The 21,006-nt window shown below is 33.9% G+C and overlaps 1 protein-coding gene across 4 annotated transcripts in view; it reads left to right on the top strand.

Annotated features, from left to right (window-relative positions):
- Positions 1-21,006, top strand: part of TUSC3 (tumor suppressor candidate 3) — a 138,466-nt gene that overhangs the window by 97,371 nt on the left and 20,089 nt on the right. Inside the window, exon 7 of one of the 4 annotated variants that reach the window (XM_059049199.2) lies at positions 12,030-12,093. The exons of the other annotated variants lie outside the window; for them this stretch is intronic. Coding sequence (XP_058905182.1) covers positions 12,030-12,093 — 64 coding nt within the window. The remainder of the gene's footprint in view (positions 1-12,029; positions 12,094-21,006) is intronic. 4 annotated transcript variants of the gene reach the window in all.

Below are 21,006 nucleotides of genomic sequence, written 5' to 3'. Positions count from 1 at the left end.
TTATGTTCTGGAATGGCTGCATAGACCCCCAGGGTACTTGTTAAAATGCAGATTCCAGAAAATGGTATCCAGAAATGTACCTTGTAGCAAGATTCCCAATTTATTTACTTATTTGTTCATCTGAGACTTTTTAAATAGAAACATTACATAAATTTAAGAAAGTGCGCAGATCATAAGTGTGTGGCTTAATTTTCATGAAGAGAACACACCTACATAACCAGCACCAGATCAAGAAATATAGTGTAGCCAGCATTCCAGAAGCTGCTCCACACTCCCCTTATTCACTAGTTAATCCACCTCCATCCACCCGTCAAGGGTTTCCTGCGTTTTATGTACAGGAAGTTTCAGAACTTCTGCCTCAGTCTAGGCCTGCTCCTGGTCGTGCAGAGGTAACAAGCATTGTTCCCCAAGGTACTTCCTCCTTTTTCTTCTCCCTCCCTTTGTTTTCTTGTCATCTTCCCTCCACACCAGCTTTCTCCTTCATAATAAAAATCCATAAAAATTTTCTTGTGAAGAATTCTTGTAAGTTTCTCCTCGATGTTGAACTCCTTAAGCCCTAAGATCATATTTTGGGAGTCTCCCCTTTCTATTGTAGGGTTCCAGAATTAGTCCACTAGGCATAGAAGATTCTGCTTTTTTTTTTTTTTCTCAAACATTATTTGGAAGATTGCAAGGGTAAAAATTTCAAAGCATTTTGCCATCGATAATTTATTTTTCCTAAACCAGAAGTTTATCTTATAAAATAGCTACTACATTTTAAAGAAAAGAAAGGTACATATATTTTTAATTGCTTTAAGCATTAATTAAGGACTCTATATATGGAATTCATATATACAAACTACATAAAATAGATAAGCAACAAGGATTTACTTTATAGCACAAGGAATTATACCCAATATCTTTTAATAACCTATAATGGAATATAATCTGCAAAAACCCTGAATCATTATGCTGTATACCGGAAACTAATACAGTATTGTAAATCAACTATACTTCACTTAGAAAAGGACTCAATTTTAGAGTTTGTGATAATTTAACATTATCTTTAGATAAGTACACTATTGTATGGTGCAGGCCTGGTTTTCTAAGCAAATTAAAGCTGTAAACAGTTTTGTCTGAGTTTTGTTTAGTTTGTTCGAGAAAATATCTTCAAGTGGACAATAGTACCTTGATTGTTTATATCCATAAAGATGATGCTAATTGCCAGTATATTTTATCTTTTACTGACTAGGTTTTCTGCTTTCGAAATTTTACTTGACAGTTAGTGTTATTCTATTTGAGAATTTGTTTTTAAATGTATACCTTCCTTCTCCCCCCAATTTGATAGGTTTTCACTATATTTTTAGGAACTAAAAGGAAACCATAAATAAGAAACTAACTTTATGAATACACGTTGTTGTGATTTGTTAAAAAAAAACATTTGCCATAGCCATCAGATGATATATTAATTCCAATTAAGTAGGATAAATTAGAAGTGTGCAGCCCTTGATTTTTTTTTTAATATTTTCAAGAGGAAAATATCCCAGTAAGCTGATTTGCAGCCCTTATGTAAATGATGTTATATTTTTATTTCTTAGGATTGAATATTTGTGTCATTGATATTCTTTTTGGAAAATATTTTTTACAATATTGAAGACAATCACATAGTAACTTCATTGAAAAATAAGATTAGAGGGTCTTAAAAGACTTCAAAGGTTATCTAATTCATTCTTCTGCCTTCAAACATGATAAAATCTTTTTTTTTTCAGTCCCTTTGTTCAGAACACCCTATAACCTACCTACTGCTCATTTGGGAACTATTTACTTGAAACCTCATCAAAATATGTAACATTTCCCAAAACCAAGCTCTCAAACTTGAAATTAGTATCATTGAATTCAGTTTCTTCTATTCTCTTAGGTTGTCTGTGCCCATGAACTCACTTCATTTCTGGTCACTCCCAGCATCCTTCTGTCTGGCTCCTGTACACCCATCACTCCCCTCAAAATCACACCAAGTTCACCAGGGCTTTCCATGTTGTTAAATCAGATGGACATTTTCCAGTCATTTTAAAAATCTGACTTGTCCACAGCATTTGCAAGCAATTCTTACTTTTCTAGAATATTATAAACTACTTGATGACAAGAGTAAAAATTGTGCCTTTCTTTAAAAGAACATATTATTCCCCAAATAATCCACAAATATTTTTGTAAACGTTGTAAAAGATTCAAATAATGTAGAACTATGTAAAAGAAAATATGTAAGCCTCCTTTTTTAATACTCCTCTCTCAACTTGTAAAATTTGTTCCACAGTTAACAGTGGTTTACAATTTTGTGCAGATCTTTCCATTTGCTTTTCTAAGCTTTTCCACACATGTCCACTTGTACAAAAAAAATATATATATGTGTGTGTGTGTGTGTGTGTGTGTGTGTGTGTGTACATATAATTTGTGTTTGTAAAAAGTCATTTCAAATTTCTCCCAGCAGTGCTGGCTGTTTTTGAAAAAAAGTACTTCCTGATTATAAGTGAAAAACTCATGGAAGAATTTTATTACAGATACGATGGAAAGACTCTCATTTGTTTCTGCTTATTTTTTCCAGATAATATTTCTTTGAAAATATACCTCTTTAGAATTGACAGAAAAGTGCAAAAGTCTTAAATCTATAAGATGAGTTTTAACTGGCCTTAAATATCCAAATACAAAATTTGTGAGTGCCTTTTTCCCTCTATTGTGTATTTCTGATTAAGAACAAATCTGAAGAATTTCTTATGAATTAGCCAGTTTTAAAAAAAAAAAAAGAGAGAAAGCACAGTTAGAAGAAGCTTTAGTCTTTATATAATGTATATATTTATACTGTCACAAACTCAATATGTGAAGGTAAGTTCACATTTTGATATTTGCAAGCTTTCATGTAAGATTATTTAAATCTATAAAGAAAAAGCCAGTGTTTTTAAAATGGAATCATATACAACAAAACCAATTTATATGCAAAAAATTCATTAAGTGCATACAAATACTCCCTTGTAATACTAATACACAAGTACATTTGTAATACATTAATTACTAATGATGGAATACACTTTTGAAATATCTGGAGAAATATGATTTTTTAAATTATATGCTTATAGTACATACTGATAACCACCAAATATCAATATTTACTTGTTAAAAATTTTATTGGCAAAAAACTGCTTACTAAAAAAAATCATTATTTAATGAGCTCAGTCTCAATCTGAAAAGAGTAAACTCTGATTTTATTAATTGTAAATAATATTCACGCTACATAGCTGTTTAAAGCATCACTTTTTCTCTAAGATTTATATGTAAAATTTCCAGAGTTTAACTGTTCTTTATGCTATTTTGAGGAATTTAACTTCATATGTTAGCTTCATCTAAAATGTTAAAAAAAAAAAGTTATTACTAGATGCTCTAGATTTTTTTATAATTCCTGAATTACACTACATATACAGAGTTCTACAATCATTTTACATTTCACTTTAGGGTTTAAATATGTTTTGTATTTAAATTGCTTTAAAATATGTAGAAGCAAGTATTTGAAGCCTATTCTCTTTTTTTAAAATAACAAATATTCTGTATTCTATAAATGATGTATAGTTTTTCCTGATACAGTGTTATTCATGAGTTTTAAGTCCAGAATCCTAACATTCTAAATCCATATGTGATTAAGATACAGATTAAATGTTATAGACAATAAGTATTATAATAGTTTAAGAGCATTAACTGTTTATTAATTAATTATTAAATTATATTAAAAGAGGTAGAATTTGAGTTGGCATTAAATCAAGCTGAATTTTGGTTACCCAGTAAGAATAAAGATCATTCCTTGATATGGGTCAGGGAAAAAAAAAAAATGGAACAGCCTTAAGAACCCATATAGAGGTGGAAATGAGGATAGAATGTTTGGGGGCCATAATTTTTTTTTCATGAGGTGTAATCTTTTGTAATAGAAATAGTGTGAGAATAAATGGACTTAATGTGGCATCCCTATCATGTCTGCCTCCATACCCCTTCCCAGTAAGATTAAACTCCTTCCCATCCTCTGTTAATTTCCTTGTCCCAGTCTACGTGATAAAAATCCTCTCCCAGTGTTCCTAATGTATCTCAACATAATCTCCATCGAAATACCCTCTTTACAGTTAACCGTCTTTGGAGTCTTTTCCTTCCATTTCACCCTACAGTCATTTCACCTTTTATATTTCTCTAGAACTCACTGAACACGTATCTAAACTGATAGCCAAAATTATAGTCCTTACTAAATACCATGTAATTTAGTAGCTAATTTCATTAACTTCTGATCTGCTCAAGCCTATAGCAGTCCTCAGTAAGAAAGATTCTATTATTATCCCCATTTACAAAGGAGGCAACTCAAGCCCAGACTCAAATCTTGGTCTACTAATTCTAGAGTGTTTTAAGTACACTGCCCTCATTTTATTTTACCCTATATGATTAGAGATCTCTTCATGCAAATATTACTATGTTTCCTTTTGAACAAAAACACCATGTTTTATATTTACTTGTTTCCTCATTTTATGGAATACAGTATCTCTTTTAAGTACTGAGTAGATAGTTGCTGGCTTGATTTATTAATTGAGTGATTCAAAAGTGTTTGACTTAATTGCCAAGGGCTTTGGCCTCTAAGCAATTTTAAATTTTCAAAGGTTTGTGGGCAGTAGACTGATGAAAGCAGTGATTTTTGAAGATTTAGCTAGAAGTGAGAGACTGGAGTGTAAAGATTAGAGCAGCTGTAATCCAAGCATGATATAATAAACATCAGACACAATCAGTTGTGTCAAGGTAACCGAAAAATGGCAAATGTAGAATAGGAAGTGTTCACTGGCTCTATGATTGATGCAGACATAAATGCTAAAGTTGAAACTTGGTCATTAGAAGAATGGTTGCATTATTGACAGGAGCATAGAAGTCTGGCAAGTCTGGCAAAGATAAATTATTTTGTGCAGAGAATACTGACATTTGTTTGAAAAAATTTTGGTTTTAGAGTGTTAGGACATTCAAGTGGGATATTCAAGTAGATATATCCAATTAGTAGTTACTCCATAAAATGTGACACTATAGAACTGTCTGAGAAGGCGTCTTTCATACAGAAGAGCTATTGAATTTACGAGTATGAATCATCCAAAGGAGAAAATGTGAAAAGAGAATAGAATGTCATGGACAAATAATGTAACTTTTCTATATTTCAATTATAGAGTCCTTACTAATTAAAGTACATGTTACCATTTTTAATGACCTCTTTATTTTAATAAACCCATGAATACCTAGATTTTGTTTTAGATTCATGTATTCCCAATTGAACGTAAATGTTCTATATATTAGTATAAATACTGGAATATATATATATTTACTATGAATTTGAACTTTGAAATAACTAAATTTTTACTACACATTCTGTTTTAAAGCTTTGATCTCCTTTTGCAAAAGAACACACAGCAAACAAGAAATGCTGTTGTTCTTCCTTCAAAATATATCCAGGGTCAGATCACTTGTTATCACCTACCATCAACCTGCTTTAAACTACCAGCATCTTCTGTCTGGATTTCTGTAGTAACCTCCATCTCATCTCTTTGCTTTTATCCTTGCTCCATTATAGTCTGTTCTCAGCATAGCTCACATTACTCTTCTGCTCAGAACTTACCTATTAAGGCTTCCCATGTCACTCAGAGTAAAATCTAAGGCCTCACCAATACACTGACCTTTCTGTTCCCTGAGCACATTTCTACCTTAAGGCCTTCACGCCGGCCATGTTTTCCCTCTGCCTGGTGTGTGCTTCCCTCAAAATCAGTATGGCTAGTACTGTTCTCTGTATACAATTGATTTTGTATTATTTATATATATATATATATGTATTACGTACTTATGGGTTTTTTTGTCTTTCTCTGGCGCTCTCCCCCAACACACACATGTGTGCACAAACACTAGACTGTAAACCGCATGAGGCCAGAGATATTTGCTCTGTTCACTCTTATCTCAAGTGCCTAGAAATATACCTATCACATATTAGACATTCAATAAATACCAGTTGAATAAATAAATATAACAACAATAGCCAACACTTAATGAAGGCTTACTTCATGTCATACTTTTCTAAAGCTTTAAATTATTACAACATCCTTGCTTTACTGATACGGAAACTGAACCACAGGTCGGTTAAGTAACACGCCCCATCTCACACCGCTAGCAGCCTGGTTTCTAGCCAGAGTTCCCAGCCATCAGTGTGGTACTTCTGTTGAAGATGATTGCTGTGTTTGGTGCTATAAAGTTTTTATGGAAGAACCAGAGGTTGTATATTAGCCTCTACATGCAAAATACTTCTCATATACCTGGATTCATATTGTTAGTATACTGATGAAATATACAGATGAATGCCGTTAATTTGAAGCCTTCAAATATTAAGCTTAAAGAAATAGAGAATCACACCAAGAATTTGATGTCTCACTTGCCAGATGAGCAGGCAGGCTCAACCAGTAGCATCCATCATTAGTTAAAGCCAATCTCAAGGCCTGCAGAGCTGTGGTACGGTCAACAGTGTTATATGGATCTAAGATCTGAATCCCCATCAGCGTCATTTTCATTTTTTAGACAGGTTTCATTTATCATACCATTGTGCTATATTTCACATCAAATGTCAAGATAAAGTCTCTGATGTCAAAGATACAGAGGCAGTGATTTTCCAGACTTGCTCATCAGAATGCAGTGATCCTGGACATTCGGAGAAAATGGATGACACTAGGTGAACTTCAGAGACAGTATCATTCTTAAGACAATAGAAGAGCAGTTTCAAGGACTAAAGCTATCTGAAGAGCTGGACTAGAAAAACTGTCGTAGCGGGTAGTCCAGCATGATGTAATGGGACCCACACTGAGCAGTGTTTTACTCACGTTGCGATCAGTGAGGCGGTGACAGGAAACGATACCAAGTACAAACAGTGATCAAAGGATGATCTAATAGATAGGCTAAAAGATTGATTATTAAGGAAAAACTGCCCGGGGTACTTTCATCCATGTGAAGATGCTTCCATGTATAGGATTATCAAAGATCATCATGTGAGCACTGAGAGTGAAGACGTGAATGTCCATTTTCACAGATAAGCCAAAAAAGAGGAAAAATATAAGAGACTATGCTTCAAAAGACAGTGGTCCTTTTCTTGTTTGTTTTTTGTTTAAATGCATTTTATAGATTTTTCTTGATAATAGCATCTTTTTATCACCTAGTAGCCCCATAAGTAACAAAAAATTATCTGTACCAGGGAAATGAATTAAAGAGAGGTTAAATGGCTTTCCTGGGGGAAAACATTTAATTTATTTGCAAAGCTAGAATAGGGCAAAAGAGAAACTCTGTTCCTAATGCGTTTCTTACACCAATCACAGATGCAAAATATTCAGTGATATGAAATGAGTGATTTTATTTTTAACACAGAATCATGTAAATTTTAAGCTACATTAGTTGTTTTGTTGTTGTTCTTGCATTTTAGATTACATTTACAATAATGACATGAGAATAGTAATGTTCCTTGATGGTTGATTTTCTTCCCAAGGATAAAAAGGAAGAAAGCCCACATATTTTTATTAAATTATACTTTTCATATATATCTGATATGACAGTTACCAAAACTTTTGCATTGTTTTACATATTCAGATTTACATATTCAGTTCATCTCACATCAGAAGCTGTTCTGTTAGATTTTAAAATGAAGAATATAACATAACTTTTCATTTTGAACTTACTACTTTAGTTACCAAAAAATTCTATGAGAGTAATTATACTGTGCATTTCAAGTTTTCTTTCATTAGTGAATAAAAGAAAATCTATAATAAGGCTAGAAATGTCTTCTCAGGAAAATATGAATTACTAAAATTTCTTAGAAGCTGAGTCATAGGCCCTTTTAAGTTTTTGCCGTACACTTGGAAGAAACTTAGTCTTACTGTGTTGTCACATTTTTTACCTCTCAACATTCTGAAAGCACAGTGAATATGAGAAGCTCTGTCATCAGTCATATTATCAGTTTTGTTCAAAAAGTAAAAGGTGCTTCTCCAAACATAGTTTATCCCCAGTAGCTGTCTTACTAGTGTCTGGGGCTTAGGGTTGTTTTATAGTATCTGCAGAGTCTTCCAGCCCTGCACTCTGTGTTCTCATTGGCTGACCTTCTAGGGAGGGCCAATTATAATGAACTATTTCAGCATATTCTGCTGAGGATTTCCTTAGTATTGATTGGAGCTTTTTGTTTTCGCTGTTCTGTTTGGTTACTTTTTCTCCCCCTCCCCTCCCCACTTTACAACATGTGAACTACCAGCCTTATTGCCACTGTAATTCAGGTAAAGCTCACAAGGACAGCCATTTCTTCACTGTACTAGCAGGGCTGACAATTTTGGTAGAGAAGGGTTTGATTAAGACCAATCATACCCTTCCTAGCCTGGGGAAATCAAACACAGTGGCATTCTTTGCCACCTGGATATAGATAATACCTATTTATATCTCTTAGGTAAATCCAGGAGGACTTCGCCTAGCTATTGTACGATCTGTATCACATCTGCCATTTGGTGTAGCAGCCTAGCAAGAACTCGTGCTACCTCAGAGAAGTCTATGTAGTTTGATAAATAAAAAGAGGACCCCTAAGGAAAGGGCTAGGAATATGTAACTGTAAAGAAATGGAGAAATCTTTTATTAGGATGTCAGAGTGCTTAGTACCTCGGGATTTCCACTCGTTTTGTGTACCAGCGGGTGACCTGGATACTCTCATTTGCCAGCAGAAGCCCACCTGCCTGCCCGTCTGCCTACCTGCCTGCTCTCACACTTTGTTTTTACTATAAGACTCAAGTAATTGGTTCCATGCCTTTAAGTACTTCCATTAAATTTAATACTAAATAAAATAATATACCTTAATAGTTCAAAAGAATCTCTTCCTGGATGTTAGTATTCTCAGAAAGAAACTGAGAAGGAAATAATAAAGATGATTTCATTTTAGTTCTGGGTACCTGGGCATACCAAGGAGACTCAAGCCTAGGGTGTCATTACTGCATTCCTACTAACTAATATATCTTAAAATAGCATCTTCTTTATTTAGAGTTACATAGTTTAAAAAAAAAAGTATTGATTCTATCATATATAAAAAACAGATCCCTCATTGTCTGTAGGCTTTGATCAGGAAAGCAGTGGCTCTTCTACTGGCAAATCTTAAATAGCCAAGATTAACTTTTTTTCTTTTTAAAAGACTTAATTTTTTTAAGATCAGTTTTAGGTTTACAACAAAGTTGAGAGGAAGGCACTGAGATTGCTCATATATCCCCTGACCTCACACATTTATAGTCTCTCCCATTATCAATATCACTCACCAAAATGATTTTGTTTTTGTTTTGTTTGTTTGTTTACCAAGGACAAACCTACACTGACAGATCATAATCACCTAAAGTGTATAGTTTACCTTAGAGTTCACTCTTGGTGGTGTACATTCTATGGGTGGAAACTTAGATTACTGATTTCAGATCTTTCTTCTTTTCTAATATATGCATTCAGTGCTATGAATATCCCCCAAGCACTGTTTTCATTACATTCCACAATTTTGATAAGTTGTTTTTCATTTTCATTTAGTCGAAATATTTTTAAATGTCTCTTGAGATTTCTTCTTTAACCCATTTGTTATTTAGAAGTGTGGTGTGTTTTTTTTTTGGTGGGAGGGATGAGAATTAATTACTCAACCTTAAAGACATAAGTTCATTTAAGAGCAATGAGGCAACTCTTGACTTCTTGGAAGTGTTGCCAAAGAAAATACAATATTTTCATCCTACATTCTGATTTTATGTTGATAATAAATCATCATGTTTTCTTCTTTTTGCTATTGCGGTACTTCTGTTGCAAAGAATGAGAGTCATATGCTAGACGAGTGAGAGATTATCACTTAAATATTTTCTTAAATTTCAAGTGTCTGCTCTTCTTGTACTGGGAGATAGTAAATAAGGGACTGAAAAAAGCTGAAAGGATTCACACAGGTAATTTTTCATGACGTATGCGAGAAGGGGGAAAGAAAATGAGCAAATAAAATTTCATAACTAATTTGAGTCAAACTGCATGAAAAGACTGGACACAAAGAATTCACGTAGATGGTAAATTATAATCACAACAGCATTTCCTATAGCTGTTGACCAGCTCTTGTTTCATTCTGCAATCATGTACTTTAAAAATGAAAGAAGGGGCGATTCCCTGGTGGCACAGTGATTGAGAGTCCGCCTGCCGATGCAGGGGACGCGGGTTCGTGCCCCGGTCCGGGAAGATCCCACGTGCCGCGGAGCGGCTGGGCCCGTGAGCCATGGCCGCTGAGCCTGCGCGTCCGGAGCCTGTGCTCCGCAACGGGAGAGGCCACAACAGTGAGAGGCCCGCGTACCGAGGAAAAAAAAAAAAAAAGAAAGAAGGGACAAAAAGTGCGTGCTTTTGTGGATTTGACCTTGAACTGAAACTGCCATTTGGGTAACACCAGGCACTATCAAACCTTAGTTTTCATTTGCCATTTTCTTGGTGTCATAAATGCTTCTTTTTAAATAAGTTACATTTTTTTCAGTGATCAAAATTCAGAATCACATCTCTCTGGGATTGGTGTGAGTGCTTTTTTTTCTTGTAAGGAACTTATGCCAAAGCATACCTACTTTGTTACAGTTATTAGATTTAAATGAGATACGGCATGTAGAGCTTGTGTTAAACACAAAATGAGTGTTTGATAAATGGTAGTTGTTATTAGTACTTGGTATGGTTGTATTTGTTATTTATGCTATTACAGTTATTAGAATAATAAAACCTTCATTTCTTAGTTCTGAAAATCTTAGTTTCTAATCAGATGAAGTCATGTCAGGCACACGGCTTACAGTATTTGTATTTGTCTTGCTACACTATTGTCATTCATTGGTAAATATTTAATAGAATGAAAAGAAAACACACATAATAGGATTCCTCAGAAGCTACAATGTGAATAAACCAGAAATGGCTATTTTTTTTTAGTCAGTTTGCTTGAAGCTGTGATTTAAAAATATATCCAAACACACCTTTGGATGAGGCAGCTGCACTACAAATGACTGAGAAATTAGAGATGGAAACAAAGACAGTTTAGATCACAGTATCAAGAGCAGCCTTCATACTCTGATGCACGGAAATACCAAGACAGAATTAATGACAATATACACAAGACTGTATATGCTTCCACAAGATCGTAGGAATCAACTGATGCAGTTCCTAGTTTTATAGATGAGGGGATATTGAATATCTGAGAGATTTGGTGACACGCCCAGGTTTGAGGACAAGATGGAATAACTTTCTGACTCCTAGTTAAGTACTCTTTCCATTAAAGCAGAAATACTGTGGGAATCAGCAAAATATCCTGGATGGAGATTTTTGTCAAATTTCTGTAACTGACTGGTATCAACTAATAGAGTTCTTACTAGGTATAGGACACTGTACATTTCTCAATGGGGTTAAACGATTATAGTAATTATATTTTGAAAAAAATCAGTTGAAATTCTCTAATAAAATGAATGCATTGATAAAGCTATCTCATTTTTAAAACTTTTGATAATGTGGAAAAGAGTCATATAACTTTTGATAGGTCATTTTCTACTAACTTTGAAAGATGGAGAGTCATTCAACTTAGTTGCTCTAATTTGTACCTTATGCTTATATTAAGTACATTTTACAGTAACTCTGGAAGAATCATTACATTGTGCATATGTGTTTGTGGTAAAATCTTTTAACAAATTTTATTAAGTTTACTGCTGATGTTAGGTTGCTTTCTACAGTTTAGTTATATCAGCCACCAACATTTTCATCTGTTATTTCTAGTTAACTAATAATTATTTTATTCAAAAATAACTAATAATTAATTTATTCAAAAACTATAAATAAGGGCTTAATCATTCATAGATTCATCCACTGTTTATCTTCAAGGCATAAAACTATACGATACAAAGAAAAAAACTACCCAACATCTGCTTTTGCCCGGATTGTAATTTTCGCTTCTTTGTCTTGTTTTATAGAGCTACATCCATGGGAGCAGCCAGGCTCAATTCGTGGCAGAGTCACACATTATTCTGCTACTAAGTATCCTTTAAAACACAGATGGACTGAAAAGGACAAAGCAAAGCTGCATGCTATCAAATTGATTTTTTTCTAGTATCAAGACTTTCAAGACATTACATTTTAAACTTTACCATTTGACTAATTTTCTAATTCCTATACTATTTTTTCTTGCATTGTAATTTTTTAAATTCTGATTCATTAATAGACTGTAATTTTCGCTCTTTTTTTTAACTGACTACTGAATTTTGAAGAATAGCTTTTGCTCTGCATTGATTATCTCTGGCTAGAGTTCTTTACCTTAGTACTGGTTCCCTTAAATATTATAGTAAGTGAGAAGAGGGAGATTTAGGACAATTCGACATCTTTTTGGAACATGGCAGACTGAACGTTATGAATCAGATAACACAGTACATTTATTGTTTACAGGTAGAAGGGTAAAGAAGATAGCAGGATAGGAAAGAGGTAAGGTTCATGTATCTAAAAACAAACTAAATATTACTAGAATGAAGTAAGGTTACTTTGGGGGCAAACAACTGTACTTTGGGGGAAAATTGACATTTGTGTGAGTCCCGTGGAAATATTTGTATGTTAATTTAGTGTTGAAAGTATTGAGTCATTATCGGGATTTAGAGTGTGCCTTATAGTGTCATTTATAAAATTTGATTACTCTCCTGGTTACTGAGATTCATATTCAAATGAAGCAGTCTAGACCAAATTTTCCAGTACGTGATGTAACCATAACTATTTAAACCTTTAAGGATTCTTAGAACTCACCTAGGCCAAAACTTTATTTTATAGCTAGGAAAACTAAAACCCACAAGATTTAATGGACTTGCCTTAGGTTGGAGGAAGAACTAGGATTAGAATTGTTCTGTTTTGTTTTTAATAGTCTACTGGTTGTACAGGTTTTATACGTTATATTATTATAGTATTATTTATAGGATTTCATGAATAAATGTCAGTCATGACATCTTGAAGTTTTAAATTTTATTCTGGGTGGAAAACACTATCTTTTAATAGCCTTAAAGTTTTGTATTTTATTACTCTGTTGTGCTATAACAGTGCACTCTTTATTTAATCCACCTAGCGAATATGTATATGCCACCTTTAGTTCTCTTTTACTTGCATAATATGTTCTGGAGAGTGCATCAGGTGCCAGGATATACTGAGACTTGTATTAACTATAGTGGAGGTAAGGAGTGGGAGTTTCTTAAAAGCACTCCCAATTCTCAGGAAGCTCACAGACTTCCTCATTTGTAAAACCAGGGTTAGTAAACTAACCACATGGCACTTCTCTGTGGAATACGAGACAGCTAGCACAAAGAAAACATCTAGTACTCACTAAAGGCTTAGGTTTTTCCCGTTGTATTTTCCCATCTTTCTCACTCAAAACTTTGCTGGTCACAGATACCATGCATAAACATTTACTGGTTGATTCTTTTAACATTTGGCAAAGGTGTAGAGGACCAGAAACAAAACAAAAACAAAAACATAGTCCTGTGGTATTTATCAGAATTCTAAAGGTTACACTGAGAACATAATGGATTAATTTTTCTGGAGTGTGATTCACTGAGCCCATTAATCATGTGTAATTAACAAGACAGTAAAATGACACCTTTGGAAGATTTGACCTTGGAAATGAAGCTTTAAATGAGATTGTAAGACTCCATTTTCTATTAGAGGGGAACTAAACACTATCTTTTTGAAACTCACCAAACGACATCCACCGTCTTCTTCCTCTGTATCAGTTCTCAACATTTTTATTCCTTTCATCCTTCGCTACTCATACTTGAGTGCGTTTCATGGAACTGTGCATATCTGTAACCCATTCCTTGTATTTACTTAATTACCTATGTGCTTTGTGGCTTCATAATTAAGAGGGTACTATGATGAGTATTTTTTGCTCTAGTCTGTCTCATTGTTTACTTAAATGTAGGTATTTCCAATTCCATTCTCAAATTTTGTGATCTTGATAAGTTTACTTTGTTTCTCTTTTCCAACTTTCATATGATAAGAGATTAATACTTTGCACATTTAGAGGGAATTTAGGTGAGAAAATAAAATATTTGCAAATACATTTCTAGGAACATCTCATCCTTATTTAAAAAATTAAGGGTAATGCCATATTTGCTCTTAATTTATCTTTTAATTATATAAGTTAACTTATGAAGTAAAACACATTTGTGTTAAAACACAGTACAGTAATTCCCCCCACCCAAGTCCATAGGAAGTACATTCCAAGACCACCCCCAGTGGATGCCCGAAACTGTGGATAGTACCAAACCCTACATATACTATATTTTTTCCTATACATACTTACCTACGATATAGGTTAATTTATAGATCAGGCACAGTAAGAGAATATCCAAACTGCCAGCATCACTACTCTTGTGCTTTGAGACCATTATTAAGTAAAAAGGGTCACTTGAACACAAGCACTGTGATCCCACAACAGTTTATCTGGTAACAAGATGGCTACTGAGTGCCTAGCGAATGGGTAGTGAATACAGCATGGATACTCTGGACAAAGAGATGACTGACATCCGGGTGGGACAGAGCAGGAAAGTGTGAGATTGCATCCTGCTACTCAGAATGACATTTAAATCTCAACTTCAAACTTATGAATTATTTTGGAATTTTCCATATGATGTTTTTGGACTGTGGGTAACTGAAACCACAGAAGAGAGCCTGCAGAAAAGGGGGAATATGTATTGGAGGTAACTTTTTGGTACGGACTTTTTTTTTCTTTTCTATCTGATTTCAATCCATGATATGGCATTTTAGCGGTATACTTTATTCCAAACAGTTAGCCTATAAATACATCAGGAGTACCCAGCAAAAGGAATGAAAAGGTGTGTTGAGACCATCATTCCACTGTATGGCAGGAATTCCCCCAAGGTTTCATTTCCTGGCTCATTGACATCAAGCTGAGATGTAGGACGCAAAGAAATTTCACAAACATTATGAAGTCTCCTATGTAGATTTTTTTTTTTTAACATCCTTATTGGAGTATAATTGCTTTAACAGTAATACATAGAATTAAAAGCCCCTATTTTCTTTCTGCTACTAGTAACTATTTGTTGCTTTATTGCTCCTGTTATTTTCATTTACAGATATCTATGAAAAGAGAAATTATCTTTTAAAATGGTGGACTCATTATCAGCAAAAGTTTAGTAGAAGCCAGTATCTAATAATTTCTTTTTTTATATATAATAATTTATGATTTTACTTTTCTTTGGCAGAGTCTACTGATACTTTTTAAACTTATCATGTAATTTTTTTGTAATTTGCATGTATATTTTTTTCTCTTTAAACAATAACAACAAAAAAGGTAAATTCCAGGTGGTTGCTTTTTGTTTAGAGAACATTTCTGCCTTTTGGTTTTCTCTTCCTAATTTAGTAAGCGAGATCATTAGATGCGACTGCTATACGCAAAATTTTATTGAAAAAAAAAAAAACCTAAGAAAGAACAGATGGAGTCATTTGATGTCATAGGTTATTGATTCACATTTAGTAAAAGTAAGATTTTTCTCCCTTTTAGTAGTGTTTTATTTCAGTACCTTACGGGTCAGGGGAAGAACAGTCCTAAGTAGTCTTTGAGAGAAAACTATTTTAAAAAGGAATAAAAAATGTTTTGACATTTTAATAAGGAATATACGAACTAAGACTAACTCATATAATCCTTTATATTTTTCCAAGTAAAATATTTTTTTAATTTTTAACTTAGTTATGTAATGAAAATATAAGGTATTTGCTATTTGCAGGAAGGTAGACTGATAGAGAAATAATTTTCATCTGGTATGACAGATCCTATAATCAGTGCTTGGAAGGAGAAACTTGATGCCTGGAGAAGTTGAATGGACTTTTCAGCTGGGTTTTGATACAGGAGAAAAAGGGTTTCTCTCCAGGTGGAGAATGAGTGAGCGAGAATATTCCAGTGGAAGGTGCAACCGGTACAAAAACATGCAATGAGAGAGTATTCTCAAACTGTGGAGGGCAGATTGATGAAAGTTTAGTTGGCTGGATAATGAATATCTTCCCATACCTTGCTAAGAAATTTCAATCACCAAGATATGTTATATGTGCTAGGTGAAACAAGACACATGAGTTCCAGGATTGGCTTTATTGTCAAGTATACAAATTCTGACCTGTCCCTTAATTCTGCATATCCTCTAAATTCTGTAATCTCAAGAAGATGACATGAGATTAGTATCAATTGGAAGTAAAAGTTCTGAAATAAAAGGCAAAGGTTTTACTAGCAATAATAACAGTTTTAAAATATTTGAAAACATATGTATTCTTACACGGCTTATATTTACTTTTCCTATGAGAAAAATATTTGTTTTCCATTTATTATGAAAGTATGATTTTACTCTGATTTGTTTTCAATCTATGATAGAGAGCAAAGATTTCTTTTATTTTAATGTGTTATATCCAAGGAGGAACATACTATAGAAGAAAATTAATGACAGATGCAAGTTGATATTTTAGATTTAGATAGAAGACCAAGTCTTCTATAATGTGCTGACTTTTTTTCAACATTTGTTTGCATTTATCTTTAAATTGACAGTCCTGATTCTTCCTAGGAACAACAGTAAACCCAACATCATGTGCAATTGAGAATGGATTATAATGTAATGCAAATGTATGTGTTACCAGTTCAGTAGGATGTTCATTGCCTCTGGGTTTTATATATAATTTACACAAACAGCAGCTCCTGTTTTATGTAGGATCATATCAATATTTTGACTTTTTTTGTGGTAAGAAGGTGATTGACAGAATAAAGAGGGAAACTGGAGAGTACACAATAGTTGAGTGTATATTGCTATGATATTAATCAATGCAAATATGCAAAGTAATACATGAAGTAGAACAAGGGCGTGTGTGTGTGTGTGTGTGTGTGTGTGTAGGCATAGGCATTAACAATCTCAGAACAATAGAAAAAGTCTCAGGAACATTATAATTTATCTAGTGTATATTTACATCTCTTTTATTCTCTTTTAATGTTGAGACTCTTTAATAAGGCATAGTCAAATGGTTACACCCATCAGTTTAATGACAGAAAAGCATATGTTATTCCAGAGTCAGACACAGAATCTCTTAGAGGTTTGTAGGACCTTTCATTAGTCATTCAGCCTTCCACCCAATGAAGGAAGACCTACACATTAACTCTGACAGATAATCATCAAGCTTCTTCCTCTGTCTATAAATCAGTCCTTTATTTAAGAATGTTTGTTACCAATGTGATTTTTTTCCCCAAATGATAAGTATTATGTAGGCTCTCTTTTAGCCAAAACTGTTTTCAGTGATACAGTAGAACTTAAGCTAAATAATTCTCAATACTCAAAGTCCTTAAGTTTAACAGTATCTTTAAATAAAAGAGGAGGGTTGGCAAGTTTAAAGCCATTTTAGTTTAATTCACGTATCTTAATTACAGCCATCAAGTTTAAAGTAGGTTCACAGCTCATTCCTTGTTAAAACCTAGAAAACTCACTTTTGCAGGAAACATTCTGAGTACAAACTCACACTTGGTTCCTGACCCTGCTGCTTTCTAATAAAATGTTTTATCTTGGAGTTGTACATAACACCTGTATCTAGTAATCCCTTTGCTTTAAAATTCCTATTTCAAGATCATAACACAGGGTTTACTAAGGTTTTCATTTCTTTATTTTCACATAAGAGCAAAGCTAACTTCCTCTCAGACATAATAGTTTATAGTATCTTTGGCATGGTCTTTTAGATCTTCTACAGCAAGGGTTGGCAAACTAGGACCAGCAAGGGCCAAATCCAGCCTGTCTACTATTTTTATAAATAAAGTTGTATTGGAACACAGCCACACCTTTACATTTGTGTATTGTCTATGATTACTTTGCACTACAATAGCAGAGCTGAGTAGTAACAATACACCATACAGCTTGCATAGCCCAAAATATTTATTTTCTGGCCCTTTAGAGAAAAAGTTTGCAAACTACTGCTATGTAGACTATGAAGAGTAGAAAACAAAAACCCACAACAACCTCATTACCCCAAGACAGTTGCTTTCAACTTTTTATTATCTTTCTTTCCCTGCACTTCTCTTATTAATTGTTTTTAAAGAGATGAGATTATATTGTTTTTGTACATTTTTACTTGACATAAAATTTTATGCTTACACATTATGTTAAAATAGATTTAGCTATTTTGTTCCTTTGCTTCTCCCTCATCGTTTTCATCTAACGCTCTCATCATCCCACTTCACTTCTTCTATGTTCTTTTGGTTTGCAACATTTAGTCACTAGCTTTGTGGCTTTGCACAAGTTATTTGGACCTCTCTGGTGGCTTCAGTTTCTTTATTTGTAAACCAAAGGATAATAATGATATTCCAGTATCTACATCAAAGAGTAGTTGGTACTGGGTAAGATAGTGAACAAAACAAAGTTCCTACCCTTTGGGGGCTAACATTTGTAGTGACAGGACAGAGACAATAAGTAAATAAAAAAGACACAGAATCTAAAATTTCTTTAAAAAACAATGTTAACAGAGAAAAACAAAGCAGGATAAAGAAGTACAGAGTTCAAGGGAGGCTTCTCTGATGTCATTGGAGCAAAAACCTGAAGTGAGGGAGTGAGTTACATGGACATTGGGGGGAAAGAGTATTCAAGCAGTGGGATAGCAATTGCAAAGATCCTGAGGCAAAAGGGATCTTTGCAATTGCTATCCATACCAAGGACACGAGTCAGAGCAATCAAGGGCAGAGAAGTATAGGAAGTGAGTCAGGATATAAATCAGGTACAGCCTTGGTGTCATTTTGATGTCTTTAGATTTTACTCAGAGTGAGATGGAAAGCTATTAGAGTGCTCTGAGAAGAAGAATGGCATTACCTGACTGACTTTAACGATATATTAGAAAGTCCATACTACCTAAGGCAATCTACAGCTTCAATGCAATTCCTTTCAAAATACTAATGGCATTTTTTTCACAGAACTAGAACAAATAATCCTACAATTTGCATGGAACTGCAAAAGACCCTGATTAGCCAAAGAGACCTTGAGAAAGAATAACAAAGCTGGAAGTATCATGCTCCCTGATTTCAAACTATATTAAAAAGCTATGGTAATATTATAAAAACAGTATGGTATGAGCACAAAAACGGACACATAGATCAATGGAACAGAGAGCCCAGAAATAAACCTGTGCACTTATGGTCTATTAATCTACAAAGGAGGCAAGAATATACAATGGGAAAAAGACTACCCCTTTAATAAATGGTGTTGGGAAAACTGGACAGCTACATGCAAAAAATGAAACTGGACCACCTTCTCACACGATATACAAAACTAGATTCAAAATGGATTAAAGACCTGAAACTATCAAACTCCTAGAAGAAAACATAGGCAGTATGCTCTTTGACATAGGTCTTAGCGATAATTTTTTGGATCTGTCTCCTCAGGCAAGGGAAACAAAAGCAAACAAGTGGGACTACACCATCTAAAAATCTTTTGCACGTTGAAAAATACATCAACAAAATGAAAAGGTAGCCTACTGAATTGGGAGAAGATATGTGCAAATCATATATCCAATAAGGGGTTAATATAATAAACAAAGAACTTATACAACTCAGTATCAAAAAGCAAACAACCTAATTAAAAAATGGGCAGAGGACTTCCTCTTTTCTAAGGAAGACATATGATGGCCAACAGACACATGAAAAGATGCTCTACATCACCAATCATCAAGAAACCGCAAATAAAATCCACAATAAGATACCACCTCACACCCATCAGAATGGCTATCATCAAGAAGTTAATAAATAACAAGTGTTGGCGAGAATGTGGAGAAAACAGAACCCTTGTGAACTGTTGGTGGGAATCTAATTTGGCACAGCCACTATGGAAAACAGTATGGGAGTTCCAAAAAAAAATTAGAAATAGAACCAGCATATGATTCAGCAATTTTACTTCTGGATATTTTATTTACCTGAAGAAAACAATAACACTAATTCTGAAATATATATATGCACCTCTGTGTTCATTGTAGCATTTACAATAAGCAAGATATGGAAGCAACCAAAGTGACCATCAATGGATGAATGGATAAAGGAGATACGGTGTGTGTGTGTGTGTGTGTGTGTGTGTGTGTGTGTGTGTGTATATATACACACACATACACCATATATATGCACATATATACGTATATATACACAATGGCATATTACTCAAGCATTAAATAACAAGAAATCTTGCCATTTGCAACAACATGGATGGATCTGAAGAGTATCACACTAAGTGAAATAAGTCAGAGAAAGACAAATACCTTATGATCTCATTTGTATGCAGAATCTAAAAAACAAATGAACAAAACAAAACAGAACAAATCAAAAACAGACTCAGATATACAGAGAACAGGGTGGTTGCCAGAGGGCAGGTGGGTGATGGGTTGGGCAAAACAGGTGAAGGAGATTAGGAGGTACAAGCTTACAGTTTTAAAATAGTCATGGGGATGTAATACACAACATAAGGAGTATGGTTGATAATATTGTAGTAACTGTATGGGAGAGATGGTTACTAGACTTACTGGTGGCGATCATTTCCTAGTGTATTTGAATGTCCAGACACTATGTTGTATGCCTGAAACTAACATAATATTGTATATTTCAGTTAAGAAGAGCTAGAGAATATTTCTAAGACTTAGGGGTAGGAATTAATTTCATAAGCAAGAAACAATAACCAAAGCTCATAAAAGAATAATAATTTTGACCATACTAAAATGAAAACCTGCATAACTAAACAATTTAGAAGACAAGTAGAAGAATCTATATGCAACACTTTAATCAATTCATATCCAGAAAAAAGTGAAGCATTTTCTAAGTTAATAAGAAAAGGCAAATATGCTTATGGAAAGATGGACAAATAAATAAGCACTATACAAAAGATTAAACAAAAAAAAATTAACATA

The sequence above is a fragment of the Kogia breviceps genome, chromosome 20, assembly GCF_026419965.1.
Source record: "Kogia breviceps isolate mKogBre1 chromosome 20, mKogBre1 haplotype 1, whole genome shotgun sequence".
NCBI lineage: Eukaryota > Metazoa > Chordata > Mammalia > Artiodactyla > Physeteridae > Kogia > Kogia breviceps.
Note: the sequence above shows the minus strand (reverse complement) of the source record. Positions and strands in the feature narration are given on the sequence as shown.